Here is a 16,063-nt window from a genome sequence, read left to right on the forward strand (position 1 = left end):
GCAAATCCGGCGACCGCTTCCTCCGCGTTACAGAAACAGATCTTAAAAGCAATGCTTTTGCCGGCTTCGTGCACTGTAAGCAATTGCAGAATCGGAAACTCATGACTGCCATACCTTGGGCGCCACTGATATGATGGCAAGAAAACAACGTGATCGGCATCCTGCATAATGTCGCGGTGGAAGCAGATTTGGCGCATTCAAAACGCGATTTCTCTAGTTTAGGAATTTTTGCATCGCTAGTAATAGTCCTTCAACGCCACTCTACGATTCACTGAAAAGCATGTTTAGGTTATCCTCAGGTTATAGCATTTTTTATGTACTTGCCAGTGCCTGGAGAACAATGCGGTGCATCATGGAGCAAGGGAGTGCCGACGAACATGCTTAAAATGCCCAAATTTTCACACAAGTCGCTCTTCTGAACAAATTTTCTGGCAATCTGGTTTTAGAGGCTTGCCCGCAGCTCTATTTCTTACAGCCTTCCCCGAGATATATCAGTACACACACAAACACTTCCCTCCACCCAAACTTACGCCATCTCCGCTACACGCCAGGTTGCCGCGTTCTCCACTACTTCTACGGACTTCTGGAAAACTGGTCGCTCTTCAACCCACGTGTAGTGAGGATAGGCTTCAATTATTAGTCTGTTACAGTGCCACTACCTATACAGCTCTAAGGCAGCGCAAAATATCTGTTATGGGTGAGAAAATTGCTAGAAAGGCACAGTTTATAGAATTCCTATCATTTCATTGTAACTAGTGCATGTGAAGCAAAAAATGCAACACATTGGGTAACTCCGACGTAAACGGTGTCTGCGAAAACTGCAGATACCTCATCTTACTTTTTCCGTTTTTGTGCTTTCAGGTTCGTGCATGAAACTATAAGCAGGTAAAAGCATGGCGAAGCAGCTATATCAGTGCGTCGATGGCTTCTGCATACCGAATGCGTATTGCGAAGAAAACTTTCGCTCTGCGATGAGCTATAGGGCGCGCGAAGGAGACATCTTCATTGTTACTTACCCAAAGTGTGGGACCACGTGGACCCAATACATCGTGTGCAACATCTTGACTCGCGGAAGTCCGCCTTCGGATATAGACGCCTACGACCGCATGACTCCTTTCCTCGATGCCAGGGGAGCCGAAGCAGTGGAGAATCGGCCTGAACGAGGTCCCATCTTGACCCACCTTCCAAGCGGCGTTCTTGAACCCGTGCACTGGGCCAAGTACATACACGTCGCCCGGAACCCCTACGACTGCGCCGTCTCGTATTACCACTTCCTCAAGGGGTTCACACCGAACGCGTTCCCAAATTTCGATGACTTCCTGGCCATGTTCCTTTGTGGAAAGGTATGCTGTTGTAACGTTTCTCACTGAGTTTCTTTTTCGCCTTACCAGAGTACCAGCATTACCCATCTTCAACCCCGTCAATTACAATAGCGACGAAAAAGTTGAACGCAGCGCGTGTGTGCCCTACTAAATGAGTTTTTGTATATTAATTACAATAGCATTATATACGTCACCACGCCACTTCGGCGACTCACACCGGCCCGTACACAGCTTTTAACGGGGCTCAGGCAATAACAATTTTGCTCTGAAGGAACATCATGAGAACGAAAATGCAAGCACTTTCATATCTACCTTCGAATTAGGGCACTTCACGATCAAATAAAGAAATACAAGATATCACAGGGACGTAGCACACGTGTCGCGGCATCTTATTTTTCTAAGTAATTTTAATGGTTCACGACTTACCCTTTCCTTGTTGCTGCAACTGACATTTGTCTCTTACAAAATAGAAATACACCAGAAATAGCTATAAATTATGATGAAGTGTTTTTGCAGACTCTTTCAATGAAGCTTTATGCTCCTTTAGCGTCATGTCATGGCACCTTTCAGTCTGCCATGTACCTACCGATAAAAAGAACGGCACTTCATATACCACACCTTCCCTATACACGGACTTTACACATTATTGACATAAAGAATCGAGCAAAATTCGGTTTTCTACAAAGGCCCGAGACAATGGTCTTTACACAAACACGGGAATCACGTTTGTTGTACGTACGAAGAGTGCCAGCCGTCATTCATTTCTGTTTATTGTACGAGGGCACACAGAATTGATCGAGGGTGCAACTGACTACGAGCATCCTTGATGAAAAGTACATATTTTTTGCTTACCTGGCGTATTTATCTTCATTCTGTCACTCGTGCACTCTGTATCAATTTTTAATTCGCCTTGATATTTGCCTGTATTCCACACAGGTGCCATACGGCGACTATTTTGACCACCTGCTGTCCTGGTACGACCATCGAGGTGACGCCAACGTCCTTTTCTTAACCTACGAGACGCTCAAGACAGATAGCAGGAACCAGCTCCTCAAGATCGCGGATTTTCTCGGCGAAGAGCACGGTACAGCACTGCGTCAGGACGAATCGTTACTCCGTCGTCTTCTCGACGCCTGTCGCTTGGACAAGATGAAGACGTTTATCAAGGACAACCCTGTAGACAGATTTAAATCAGACACACCCAAAGTGTGCGTTGCACGTGAGAAATGCCCGAACCCTGTTAACGGTACCGCAAAGATATACGGTCCCAACTCTCAAACGTCGTCTACTTTTCTACGAAAAGGCGTTGTGGGAGATTGGAAGAACCACTTTACGAGTGAGCAAGTGCAAATAACGAAAGACTGGATTGTGCGAAAGACGGCCGGTAGTGATGTCATGAGCCTATGGCATGACACGGTCCTTCCTTAGCAGTAATGGTGATGTATTCGTAGACAGTCCTACTGCTTAACGTTTCAAATATTGAACTTGAATTAAGTCGATTGAAAAATTTAGAGTACGCTGACGCATCAGGTGTCGCAACATGTGACCTAGAAATATTCAATTATTTTCCTTCTTCCAGTAATGCTCTTGTATAAGTTTGTGCATTATTTAAATTTCCATGCAAACCTCTGGTTTTTGCATATGCAGCGAAGTTTTCCACTGGGCCTCGCTTCAAATAATGAGCATGCTCATGGACCGACCGTTGATGCGGCGTCTTCTCTAGTTAACGTTGTAGCTTCCCCACGAGAGCGAGATCTTATGCACAGTGCCGTCCGCATATGACCTAATCCTACAATATGTAGCTAGCCAGTCTCTTGCTCCTTGGACGCCGTCCTTCGTCATTGTGCAGAAGTCTAGGAATTTTCGGGGGGCAGAGAACACCACATGCACGTTCATGCACTGGTCCACCTTCTTTAGGCCATGTGACACACCATGAATGTAAAAAAACTGTCTCCCTCTGCCTCCAAGATAGCTGCTGGCCGAAATTCGACTGAATGTACGAGTTCTTGTGTTCATATGCGCCCTTCTTTTTTTAATGCGTAAGCATTCTTGGGCGACTGACCCAGAAAAGCGGTCCGTCCGTCCGTCTGTTCGTCCCTCCGTTACGCGTAACCCAATGCCCTTCATAAAAAAAAAACATACAGAATAAATTTCAAAGGAAATATTTGATGAAAAAATTTGCTGGTGGTGAGTTTCGAACCTGCGACCCTACGCCCAGAATCCGATAGTTTACCCACTGGGCTCAACCCACTTTTTTCTTTCTTGTTTTTAGTTAAAGATAAGAGAAAGAGAGGATGCATAGAAAGGCAGAGAGATTAGCCAGAGGTAGTTGCGGTTGGCTAGCCTGCACGGGGGGAAAGGGGAAAAGTGAAAGAGAGGGGAAGGGGAGATAGAGAGATAGAAAGAGAGACGAGCACAAAGAAACCGCGTGACCACTCATTCAAGAAACACCCGTGACTATTCGTAAAGCACAAGGTGCTATGCATCTTAATAAAATCTGTCCTCACTCAACTTCAACGTTCAAGAAATGCAATTCTAAACAAGCAATCAAATCACACATGCATAGCATCGGGTCGCTCAGCATTGCTTGGGTTCGTTGCGTGGATTTGGCTTTGGACTTTAACTATCCTTCGTTTTGAATTGGGGAATGCTTCGTGTTCAACCATCTCTCTTTAAGAAAGGGGCTTTGATTTTTCTCTCTCACTAGGAGTACATTAAGCATTCGCTCAGAAGGAAAGGAGTCATCTCGTGTTCGTTCAATCAGCGGAGATATGCAAGGAGAGAGAAGAAATTCTAAGTGTGAACAAAATCTTTATATCACAAACAAACCACCACGCAGGGCACCAAAGTAATGCTCAGGAAGAAGGAAATGTCACAAAATAGTAAAGTAGTGGGCTAGAAAAAGGTAAGAATCCTTGCGCGACAAGCCTTGACATGCGAAGTCGAAGCCATCCGCTGTAGGAGATCATATAAGCTGCCCTGGCTGAAGAAATGGCAGGTGGTGGAGAGAGTGAACAAGAAATTGCACACTCGTGGGCATGATCTTTCATAGAAGCTCACCAATAATCCTTGTGATGATTAATGTTCCCGACGTGTAATTTACAGCTCGTTATTGGCGCGCGAACTTCTGTTCGAGTTTGAAACCCAAACTAAATCTACGAAGTGACAGGCCATCAAGACAGGTGCCGCTTCGTAGTGGCTTCAAACGGTCTTTTGACGTCATCTATCCATTACGGCGGTGTGCCATTGGAGCACCTTTCTTCGTACACCATGCGTCGGGTTAGCTATTCTGCAAAGGACGCAAACATAACCGGCTAATGCGTAGTTTGTAAGTATATTTGCTTATTTGTGCATTTGTACCGTGCTTCGTGTGAATAGAATCACCCAGGTCAAGTGTTCTCGCTCACCCCAAAAACAGTACCACCCCCTAGCGGCCGCAGCCACGCAGACGAGACGTCAAACGGCAGCTGGCAAAAGGGCTTTGTCTTTTAGTTTCCGTGCAACATAATTATGTTTTCTCGTATATTGGAATTACAATCCGAAGCTATCATGTCTGCAGCTTTTGTGTAAGCCGTACTTTAGGAATTCTCTGGCGCAATTTACTTTGAAAAATGTCATTAGTTCAGTAAGGCACTTGCGCTTGGCGGAGGGCCTAGAGGAATGAACATGTTTGCTGCACTTTCGCAGATGTGAGTGCGTGCGTAGCGTACGTCGCTTGCGGTGGTGGTGCTTATCTAACGCCGACAACAGCTTCGCTGCGCATGCACTTTCGCAGGGTGGAATGGAGGCGGATTTTGTTATCTGCCCGGTGTTTATGCACCGTCCTATCTTGGCAATCTGTGTTTGCAAGCTTGGTGGTTTGAGCGATAGTCATATCAGGTCGTTCACCGGAGAGCAGTAAACGAACTTCCTTCCCTCATCCCGCGGTCATTCTCTTCAAGCATCTCTCTAGAGACGTCTTGCAGACCAGCACAGTAAGATTAGTAATCTCGAGGCAGCAGACCAAAAGCGCTCGTCAGTTCGGGCTTGCTCGTGAAACTTCAACCTGCGGCGTTTAGAGTGGGCTGCCCACTTAAACCGCGGTTATTCTGATCTTCGCCTTGCGCTGTTCTATTCTGTAAGTTTGTGCTTCTTTCTGTGGTGTGATTTAAGTGACCCCGGGCGCTCTACAGTGTATTAAGTTCTGTAATACATCACAAAATAATTTTTTTAAGTAAACACATTCAGTACAGAAAATTGAGGGACTTGAAGAACCAGCAATTTTTTATAGAGGAACCTATCGTCAACCGCGGGCTATGTCTAAATGTTATAAAACTCAACTTTTTTCACTCGCACTTAATGGTAAGGTGAATGGGAAGCTTATCATTCGCCCAAATGTAAACGAAGCTAAAGCCGTAGTGGTTTCTCTGAAAGAAAGCTTCGCCATTGATGAAAAACTGGTCCTGGTACGGGTATTGCACACGGGACCAACGCCATCTTGGAGTGCCCATGCCATCACACGCATGGCATTCGTAAAATCGTTATGATCACTACTTGTAAAGGATTTCGCGAACAGTACCGTAGTTGGGTGTACCGTATTCACTCTATCAACAGCTAATTCTCTCGACAGTTCATTAGGTAAATCTACCGTGACGTTTTCATCCGCGCCTGTCCAAGCACCATGGTGTGCCTTATAGTTTACTCTCCAGGAGTGTATGACTTTAGAATTCTAATTTGGGCTAGTCGGTACAGGTTCATCATGGAGCCTCCGGCGCCAAGCTGAACACAATAAGAATAGGAAATACAATGGCTCTACTCGTAACTGAAAGACTTCATTAAAAATCACAATAGCTCAATGCATCCCTCATCCAGGCTACGCATGCGCAAGAAGCCCTGACAAACTATTATGTTATATACGGCAGCGCATTTGTGGAAAATGAAGCAGCGTCCTTCCGATCAGCGCTCGTCCTTCAACGTGGCATCAGTCATAAAGACATGCATGCACCATGCAAGTCGTGTTTTGTTTTTTCGGTACCCACTCATATGGCTTCGGCTGTGGGGCACATATGCTTAGGTGCATGAATATTATATTCTGAAAACGTGCTGACGATGTCAACGAGAAAGACAGAAGCCGCTCGGCTGACCATTCAGGCCGCAGCGGCCACTTGCCATTGGTTAAATGAATTGCACATATCTTGTTCCGGAATGCTAGTAAGGTTGCGCAGGAACTTGTGGAAGTGTGCCATAGCTTAGTGAATACGGATGACTGCGTCAGCTGCTCGTCACTTAAGCTGTCCGCTGAGGAGGTAGACCTTTTGGAAGCAAGCCGTCAATTTTGCTATCGGCACCTTTCTTATTTGTCTAGGCTTCAGGTGCATGCATCAGTCAGGTGAGGTTCACCTGGATCTGTGTGTTTTCGTGGATTTATTGGACTCTCAGTCACGAGTAGCCGCGTTGTCCGTCTTCTTCCTATTGCGTTAGCGTTTGCGCCTAAGACGCGACCGTACACGCCGACCCGTTGACGTAGCCCACAGGCTGCGGCGCCGTGGCGTTGAGTTCGAGGACGCGGGTTCGACCCCCGCCACGGTGGCAGCATTTCTAACGGGGCCAAAAGTGCTCACGTACATAGATTTAGGTGCGTGCTAAAGAACCAGGTGGTCAAAGTTAGTGCGGAGTTCTCGACTGCAGCGTGCCTCATAATCACCTTGTTGCTTTGGCACATACTTCTTAATTTATTTAACCGTATTTTAGGACACCACGTGCAGACCTTTCCTTCATTGTGGAAATTTCAAAGGCAGGATAGACATTCCCCCTCTCATTTCATCCTTTAACGATACTCACAAGAAACAATTAGGATCACTGCGAGCTCACATTTTGGGTAGGCTTGAACTGAATGAGTGAATAAAGTCAATTTTTATTATCACGAAGCTGGCTCGACGCCTAAAGCAAGTTGGCCGGCAAAGCACCATACAGAAAAGTAGCACCAGTATTTACGAATTGCGAATAGACGTAGCCATAAGATTAGTTCGATAGTATGATAATTTAGAGTAACTTTCCACACAATGCAAGGCATATCGTTCTTAGGATAATAAAAGTAGACAATAAAACTATGCCTTTTTGCTCATGCTACTTTCAATCTTTTCGTCATATTAAAGGCAAATATTGATAAAACAGTTCGTACACGCAAATGACAAATTTAAATGGTGCACTTTCCTTAGGAATGCCATCTTTTGTTGGCGCTGGAAATGACGGTTATATGTTTTTATATATTTGCAGCTGGTGCACTGCGTTGAAGAAACAATGAATCTCGAGTCTTACATACACGTCGACGGCGTCTCGCTTCACGAATGGTTCCACGAGGACACAGTACGCTCCGCGCTGTCCTACAAGCCCCGCTCCGACGACGTTTTCATAGTGTCGTATCCGAAGTCCGGAACGACGTGGACGCAATACGTGATCCTCAGCATTCTTGGCGGAGGCGAGGCGCCGAGAACCTACGTCGAGTACATGTTGAACTCCCCGTATTTGGAGCTCATGGGTGTCGAGGGCGTCGAGAGAATGCCCAGACCGGGTCTGGTGAAAACTCACCTGCCTTTTCACAAGGCACCCTACTCACCGGAAGCGAAATACATTTGCGTCGCCAGGAACCTCTACGACGTTTGCGTGTCGTACTACTACCACACACGGGCCCTCACACCAAAGAGAGTGAAAGACATTTCATTTTCCAGATTTCACGAAATGTTCACAGAGGGCAGGCTCTCATACGGCGACTACTTCGACCATCTGCTATCCTGGTACAAACATCGAGACCACCATAACGTGTTGTTTTTCACGTACGAAGAAATGAAAAAGAATCCCAGGTTGTGGGTCTTGAAGATAGCCGAATTTCTCGGAGAAGAACATGCAGACATGCTCAAAAATCACCCTGAAAAGCTTGAAAAAGTTCTGAACGCTACGAGCTTAAGCAGCATGAAAGCCGTCTTCAATGAGAAGCCGACCACGTCGGTGCTGGAACTTCTGAACCTGCCAGCAGACAAGGCTCTGAAGTCACTCCAGGTTTACCAAGACATCTGGCCACAAATGGGCGAGTTGCATGTGTGTGAAGGCTTTGTTCGCAAAGGTGTGATTGGTGACTGGAAGGAACACTTCACACCGGATCTCATAGTGAAAACGAAGGCGTGGATAAAAAGAAAGACTGCAGGGTCCGATGTTATGCAACTTTGGAAGGACATAGAGCTACCCTAGCTTGATACATACAGTGAGAAAATCGTAAGCAAATCCAATGTGCGGCTGGCGTATGCAAATCATGCAATGAGTTGAAAATTAAGTTTTGAGTGTTTCTGTTTCTGACTGTCCAATCACATACTAAACGACATACGTAACGCTGCTATGGCTTCATTCTTGGTTTTTTTCGCCAGTACTTCCTTATTGGACATCCTAAATTGGCATCTTGTTGTATTTTCTCAGTCTTAGTAAGTCTTTCTTCAAAAACTTGCTCACAATCGTGTACATAAATTTAGACGTACGTTAAAGAACTCAACGCTGTCATAGTTAATCTAGAGTCCCCCATTACGGCTTTGCCTCGTGCTGTTATTGTGTTTTCGGCATGTGAGACCCCAAAATTCAAGTGAATTCAACCAAGGAGAATGCAAGAGACTCCATAGGTGACTCCGCTTCCAAGTGCATTAAGAGCATCGGAAATGTAAGAGTTCAAGTGAGGTGCAAAGCACGTGCGTGCTTACTTTGTGGGTTGACGCTGGCATGGCTGGGCGTGGTCGTCCGGGTCCCTAATTTTTGCGCGTGCTTGGTCACTCATGTTGTTGACGCCGCCGTGGTTTATTTAGGCCGGCCAGCCATGGTGCAACGGGATATTGCGAGCGGCCGAAACCGCGCCCACTTAGGTTGAGCGCGTTAGCATGTTCTATTCTCGCGTTACCTGCGTGTGAGCCCATTTCCTTTTTCACCTGCTTTTGGCGATAGTCGCCCCGCTACAGACCCCCCTCCTAGTGCGCAGGGTGATTGAAATAAAATCCGATGGCGGAGTCCAAGTAAAGCGTGCAGATGGTGTCGTGGTTAATATCGTCGGGTTCGCGAAATCCGTGAGAAATGTACCAGGCAGCACCGTCAGCGTAGGTTGTGAGCAAGGCGCAGCAACAGTGATACCGTAGTGCGAAATCGCGACCTCCCGCCGATTCTTCTACACGCCCAGGCCTCTAGGAGTCGGAACTCCAAAAGCAGATCGTCTGTCAGTTCATGACTTGCCTGGCGATAGCGCAAGTGTTTGCCACTTATGGTGTCGACGTAGAAGTGATATTCGAGCTCAAGAAACCTTATAGAAGAGCTTCTCCAGCATGCCATGCATCCGCGTAAGGTGTGAGCACAGAACATCGCAAGGGCTCGCGTGCTGCTGATTGCGGTAAAATATCGTATGTCGATAGCATCAGCGTTGTGGTGGTCGGCGAAGGCATCCAGAACGTTGTGCTTGTGGCTTCGTCGTGCCTGCGAGAGTGAAATTTGCGACTAGAGGAGCTGATGGGATCCTCTGAATCGGTGATGAGTGAGGTGCCTCCGAACGGAAAGGGGGCAGCTTGCGGGAAAGTCGAAGGAAAGAAAGCAGCAACCAGTAGAGTAGAAAGCGATCGCGTTTGGCCCAGTGAATTCTTTAGAAAGAGTCGTCGTGCAGCTGCCTTTGAGATGGGACTCACAGACCCAGTACAGGTTCGATGTTGGGGCCCGCGTGTGCTGATGATCGGCATGGGTAGACGCAGGCGATGTGGGACGACAAAACGCTGAATGACAAGCCGTTCAAATGGCGAGAGCGGTAGTGACTAAGTGCTTGAGGTGACATAGTGAGCAACGACGGCTGTTCAGAACTCGGCGCAGAAGTGCGAGCCGAGGGTGACAACCGTACCCAGGAGCGCAGCTAGAGCTTGGAACGTCGTTGAGAAGGAAGTAGCTGTCCAGCTGGATGAACCAGAGAATGGGCACCAAGTGGAGAAACTGCCATATCCGTAGGCTATTGTACTACACAATCCGTGTTTCTGACGCTGAGTCAGTGTACTGGGAAGTCGTCGAGCCGCTGGCCAAGTGACAGGTTGTCTTTGAGCCTCGCTAGCCATGGGTACACTTTCCAATAATTTTGAGAGCTGCGCGAAAAAAGAACATTGAGAATGGAAACGCAATGTTTCCTGCATGAATTTGAGGTTGAATACAATCCATTTTTTTACTTGAGTACGTCATGCTGCTGACGATCAGCCATAAATTAAATGTTTCAAATAATGTTAAAACAAACGAGTGAGAAGTGACAAATGTAAGAATCCAGCATACAGAGGCTCTTCATTTGTGTTGCCGAAACAAACGGGACAAATAATACCACGGTGAACAATTATATTTCTGCCTAATTATTAAGTTTCCCTCTTTGTTTCCGAAGTTTTGGTTGTTTCTGAGTCTTTGTTATCAATTTATGCAATACAAAAATTATCATCCATCAGCAGAACTCGCATGCTTAGTGTCATTTCTTATACGTCCTCTGATGTTACGGCACATATTTTTGCTCCTAATTTGATATCATCACAAGTATTCAATATACCTCGAATTATTTTGTAGAAATTATGCCGAGTGCACAATTGCGCTTGATATTTAAGGTAATTTAAAACAAGTGTTTCCAACAGTAGCGACGAGTCAGGGGGGTGTACCGTCTTAGAAATCCCCAGTGACAAGCACTCCTTAAGCATTGGTGACGTTCCTTGCAACGTGTTCATCATGTTATTCACAAAAGCAATAACTTCTTAAAGTACCGTCGCTTGTACGATCCCCATCCAGTAGTAGGCCATTTTATGTTAAAGTGCCGTCAACATTGAACAAAAAGTGAACTGGTTTTGGCGTAGACTTTCGTATACCATTTCTCGTACCAGCCCTTCAAATGTCCGGATTTACACAATGGCAGATTGCCCTGTTCTTATCTGCTGTTCGAGATATCACACTACACACGTGTGAAACAATGAATCTGCCCCACCTATCCAAGTTCTTTCAATCAGTCATTGTTCGCTTGCAGCTCAACTTGGAGAAGCATCCACAAACGTGAGTTTCGAGGTTCTTAGTCTTCAAACGGTTGTATTTTTTTTCTTTGACGTACTTGAGCCATCAATACTTTCTTTATGACACCATGCTTGTTTCGTTCAGACTCATCAGAAGGTTTGAAGGCCGTTCAATCAAAAATGAATACTCAGACAGAAGGATCACGGTAAATAAGTTTTATGTATCGTAAACACGTACGACCTGACCTGCTGACGGCGACAGCTGCGAAAGAATGAGAGAAGACAGGGAAAATTGGAGATGATAAGCAATACATGCGCCAACAATGACGTCACCTGGAGCTGCTGAAGGAAATAATGCAGGATTCTGTTTATATTTAGGGTACTTCACGCAATCCCCGAAGTTATGTATATATGGACGTATGTTTCTACGTATGTGTGTTTCTTTGTATCTAACCACTTTTCTGCCTAGCTAGTTCACTGGATAGTCCGTCGTCGAAATGAGGGGTTGGAAAAGAAAGTCGCGAATCTGGCACAGTATTCTCCACTGAATAATGTTGAGATCAAAGGCGCTCAAGTCGCGAAAAAATAAACATTGGTGATGCCACAGACTGCCCTGGTTCTCCCTCTGACTTACACGTTGTCCATAGAGTGGCTATGAAGCTAAAAAAGATATTAAAAAGAATAGTATCTCTCGCTATTGCGGCCACGAGAGGGAGAGCGACTCTGTTCCTAAGGTCCGCAAGGCTCATCTATGCACTGGTCAAATTTTCTTCCGGTAACTCTGAGTCTGCAGTGTGGGTTAACAACCATCTGACTGTTGAAAACAAACGTTTGTTTTCAAAAGAACTGGTTCTTGAGAAAGATAAGAGCTGTCAGTTTCTCTAGACGGCCAGTTAAATCGAATTTAAGGTTCGTCAGACTAGAAGCAGTAGAGTGCTTCTTCCAAATTCCGAGATTGACCCGTGTTTTTAACTAATTCACGTTCCGTTTTTTTTCTGCGCGACTGCCACCTCACAACTTTTTCCGCTGTCGAGTTCATTTCTCTGCTTTCTGACAAGCATCGCTCTCTAGTTCATTTCAATGCCCTTAGCTAGCGAAGGAATACTCGTGTTGATTGAATTACTGATTTCATTGGCTTAACCAAGCATTCTTTTTCATCTACATGCTCATCTGAAACGAGGTTTTCTGACAGCGAGGTTAATTTATACGGTTTTCCGTTATACAAATCTGAGTATTTTCGCCGTGTGTCTGATGTTCACGGGCCTCAGCCATCTTCATTTCTCCTGACACAAGTTATATTCATACACTGGATACTTTCATTGACATTCCACATCATAGGAATCGGTTTCGGTAGAAACATTAGATTTTGGGACGGTCCTGAACAGTTAATCTCTAGAAAGAAAGAAGATCTTGTTAGTAGGCGATATCAATATCAACCTAATATATCCTAATGCGAGTAGCATCGTTGCAAATACTGATAGCCTTCCAGGGTACGTATTTCAGTGCCACATTTACTCTCACACTAGATGTAGCACACGTGGTGCTAACACTCTTCTGGATCACGCTTTTTCTAACTTGAACGCTCAGGTGTCTGGTGTAGTTAACGTAGATATCACCAATCATTATCCCATATTTGTCGCGTTTAAACGTCCAGTAGGTAAAAATAACACATTTAACATAACACACATTGATAAAAACATTTTATGAGTGCTATTTCTTTTTGTGAGTGGTCCAAAATGACATCTCTAACTGGCCCACAACTGGCGGTTGATGTCTTCTGCACTTTAGTTTTGAAAGCTGTTTCTTCTAGCACTTCTACCGTTGCGCTCAACAAGAAATGCCAAAAGCTTAAGAATCCTTCAATGTCACCTTTAACCAGTCTCGCACTTAAGCTTAAGCTCGCACTTAAGCTTAAGAATCCTTCAATGTCACCTTTAACCAGCCTCGCGATTTAACCAGTCTCGCAATAAAGGATGATCTCCACAAAAAAGTGAAGAGGCAACCCTTTAATAGCCCCTTGCAACTTTACTATCAATGATATTGCAACCTTCTTAACTCTATTAAAGCATGCCAAGAAACGCTATTATGAAAATGACTTCACAGAAATCAGAACAAACCTAAATAACAGTGTAAACTCTTCAATGAATTTTTAAACGTGGCAGCCGTGTGAGCTCGTCTATAATGAAAATAACTTACAATGACATCACTTCTCATTCTGCTGTTGTTGCAAATGCTTTTATTTATTTATTTATTTATTTATTTACCCTCAGGGCCTTTCGGCATTAGAGAGGGGAGTGGGTTATACAACAAATAATAAGAAAAAAATATATCATGAGCTTATACATAATATTTGCTAATTATACAATGTTAGCTGAAAGTATGATAAATGCAGTAATAGAACATGACATATAAAAGTAACATTAAACAAGAAAAAGGAAAACACCAGGAGCAGTTCGTACAAATGTTTGCTATTGTACATTGTTAGCTAGTGCTTTTCGAAAATGATCATTGTTATGAATGGAAACAATGTTAGTAGGAAGATCATTCCAATCTTTCGACGTACGTGGCAAAAATGAATGTAAAAAGTGTGTCGTGTTACATGTACCAATTCTAACTTTATGATGATGATCAGTACGGTGAGATAAGTAATATGGTAGCGACATGAATTTTGGATGAAGTGTAGGGTGGTGATACAGCTTATGAAAAAATGAAAGGCGGGAAATTTTTCGACGTGTTGCTAGCGGTTGAAGACCCAGATTCGATTTCATTGAAGAAACGCTCGCACCACGGTAGTAATTCCAAAGAATAAAACGAGTGGCGTTGTTTTGGATGAGTTCAAGGGAATGTATTAGGTTTTCGTGGTAAGGGTCCCATATAGCTGCAGCGTATTCTAATTTTGGCCGTAACAGGGTTTTATAAAGTAGTAATTTTAAAGGAGAGGGAGCATGAGAAAAGTTACGGCGTAAGTATCCCATCAAGTGAGTAAGTATCCCTCTTTTTGTTTGCCATCCTGTAGTCCCCAAAACATTTCTTTATCTGACTTGCCGCGTTTACCTGGCTCATTTTCTCTATTTCCTGCTTCTTCTGACGCAATAGTGTCCTCTATTCGTAATTTAAATATGCTTCTCCTGGGGTGGATAAAATATGGTCATTTAAAGATGGCTGCTCATTTTATCTCTGATTCCTTAAGCCATATAATCAACATTATTCTTGCTCAATGTTGTTTTCTTGATTGATAAAAGCCTGCTAAAGTTATGCCAATCTTTAAAAAAAGTTATAAAGAAGCAACTACAAATTATAGGCCTATATCCATTCTCTCTTCCTTAAGTAAATTTATTGGACATTTGTTCGTAAGGCGCCTTAATACCTAACGAAAATTAATATCATAAAACCTTGCCAGTTTCGCTTTCGCCAAGGAAGCTACACTGACCGTGATTTACTTTCTTTGAAGGATTTCATCAAACATTCATTTGATAGTGGCAATTTCTCAGGTTCCGTATTTTTTTAATTCAACTACATCCTTTGAACGCTCAGTCACTCTATTCTACTCAGCGAGCTTGATCCTTATGGTGGCACCGGTGTCGCTTTAAACTTACCTGCTTAACCGACAGTACACGGTCTGGGTGGGCGACGCTTACTGAAACACTAAGATTACTAACCATGGTGTTCCACAGGAGTCCATTCTTGGTCCCCTGCTCATCATTTATATAAACGACCTCCCTGACGCTTAAAGTTCTGGACATTGCGTGTTGTATGCTCACGACACTACACTATCTGCAGAGATAGAATGATTATCTCTCTGACATCAAAACTAAGCTATGTACTAAATAAAGTTGTTGAGCAGTTCAAAAATAATTATGCAGCTATAAACCCTCCTAAACTAAATTCATGATTGTTATTTCCTTTCAAAAGACGATATTTACTCCTGGAGTTCTGATGCCAAGTCCTAATATTATCTCTGCCTGTAGCTCAGTTTCATTTCTTGAAGTGCGTTGTGACATAACTCTTAATTTCGAGTTGCATATGATCGACGCCAAGAAAAAAAAGACTGCTTTTCGTATTCGTGATAATTAAAGCTAGGCCATACTTTTCGACGGTGATGACCACCACGCTAGCCATGCTATCCACGCAGTGGCTCTGGTTATTGCTTTAGCCTTTAGCAGCAAGGCTGGTCGACGCAGGGGCCCTGGACAGCGGCCACTTAACCTGGCGCCTGGTACCGCTTGTCTAGCGGGCATACTGGCCCTTGAGGCTCCCTCAACCAGTTGTCCGCCTCGCAAGGTTCTGTAAACCAGTTGTCCAGCAGGAGTGCAGCGTTTTGACATCCGAGAACGGCGTAGCAGGGCACCTGGGGTTCTCTGGACTGCGCGTCCAGGGATAACCGGCTGGCTTTGATCGCCGAGCAGCACGGAACACCGGAACGCACCACGCGCCCTGCGCCGGGCCCCATGAGAGCTGCACACTTCTTCGTCACCCGCGAACGGCGAACACGGCACATTTGTGAAACAGTTCATGTGCTGGAACCGCACGGTGGTTCTAGCACATTGGTGAAACAGTCCATTTATAAGCACTCGCAAATGCTGCGACTATAACAAGAAGAAATAAGATCTACATTTAAACTTCCAGCAAGATGAGTTTGCAGTCATTTTCATTTGCCCCCCGCAATAACATGCCCGAAAATAGAAGAAAATGTAAAGTTATTCTCGGCAGGCCGGTATACCTCTC

The 16,063-nt window shown here is 44.7% G+C and overlaps 3 protein-coding genes across 3 annotated transcripts in view; 2 read left to right on the plus strand and 1 right to left on the minus strand.

Moving 5' to 3' along the window:
- The first annotated feature begins 697 nt into the window (after nt 1-697).
- Nucleotides 698-3,341, plus strand: LOC126534586 (sulfotransferase 1C2-like). Its single transcript, XM_050181853.2, has 2 exons — nt 698-1,343; nt 2,259-3,341. Exons 1-2 carry the CDS (start codon nt 894-896, stop codon nt 2,748-2,750), a joined length of 942 nt encoding a protein of 313 aa, XP_050037810.2. The 5' UTR covers nt 698-893; the 3' UTR covers nt 2,751-3,341.
- Nucleotides 3,342-4,503: 1,162 nt separating this feature from the next.
- LOC126534516 (sulfotransferase 1E1-like) lies at nt 4,504-10,791 on the plus strand. Its single transcript, XM_055072354.1, has 2 exons — nt 4,504-5,439; nt 7,578-10,791. The coding sequence occupies exon 2, from the start codon at nt 7,602-7,604 to the stop codon at nt 8,544-8,546; it is 945 nt and encodes a 314-aa protein (XP_054928329.1). The 5' UTR covers nt 4,504-5,439; nt 7,578-7,601; the 3' UTR covers nt 8,547-10,791.
- A 2,750-nt stretch (nt 10,792-13,541) lies between these two features.
- Nucleotides 13,542-16,063, minus strand: part of LOC129385601 (probable chitinase 2) — a 198,438-nt gene continuing 195,916 nt past the window's right edge. Inside the window, exon 8 of the mRNA XM_055072352.2 lies at nt 13,542-15,772. Coding sequence (XP_054928327.1) covers nt 15,596-15,772 — 177 coding nt within the window. The 3' untranslated portion in view covers nt 13,542-15,595. The remainder of the gene's footprint in view (nt 15,773-16,063) is intronic.

Source organism: Dermacentor andersoni, chromosome 7 (genome assembly GCF_023375885.2).
Source record: "Dermacentor andersoni chromosome 7, qqDerAnde1_hic_scaffold, whole genome shotgun sequence".
NCBI lineage: Eukaryota > Metazoa > Arthropoda > Arachnida > Ixodida > Ixodidae > Dermacentor > Dermacentor andersoni.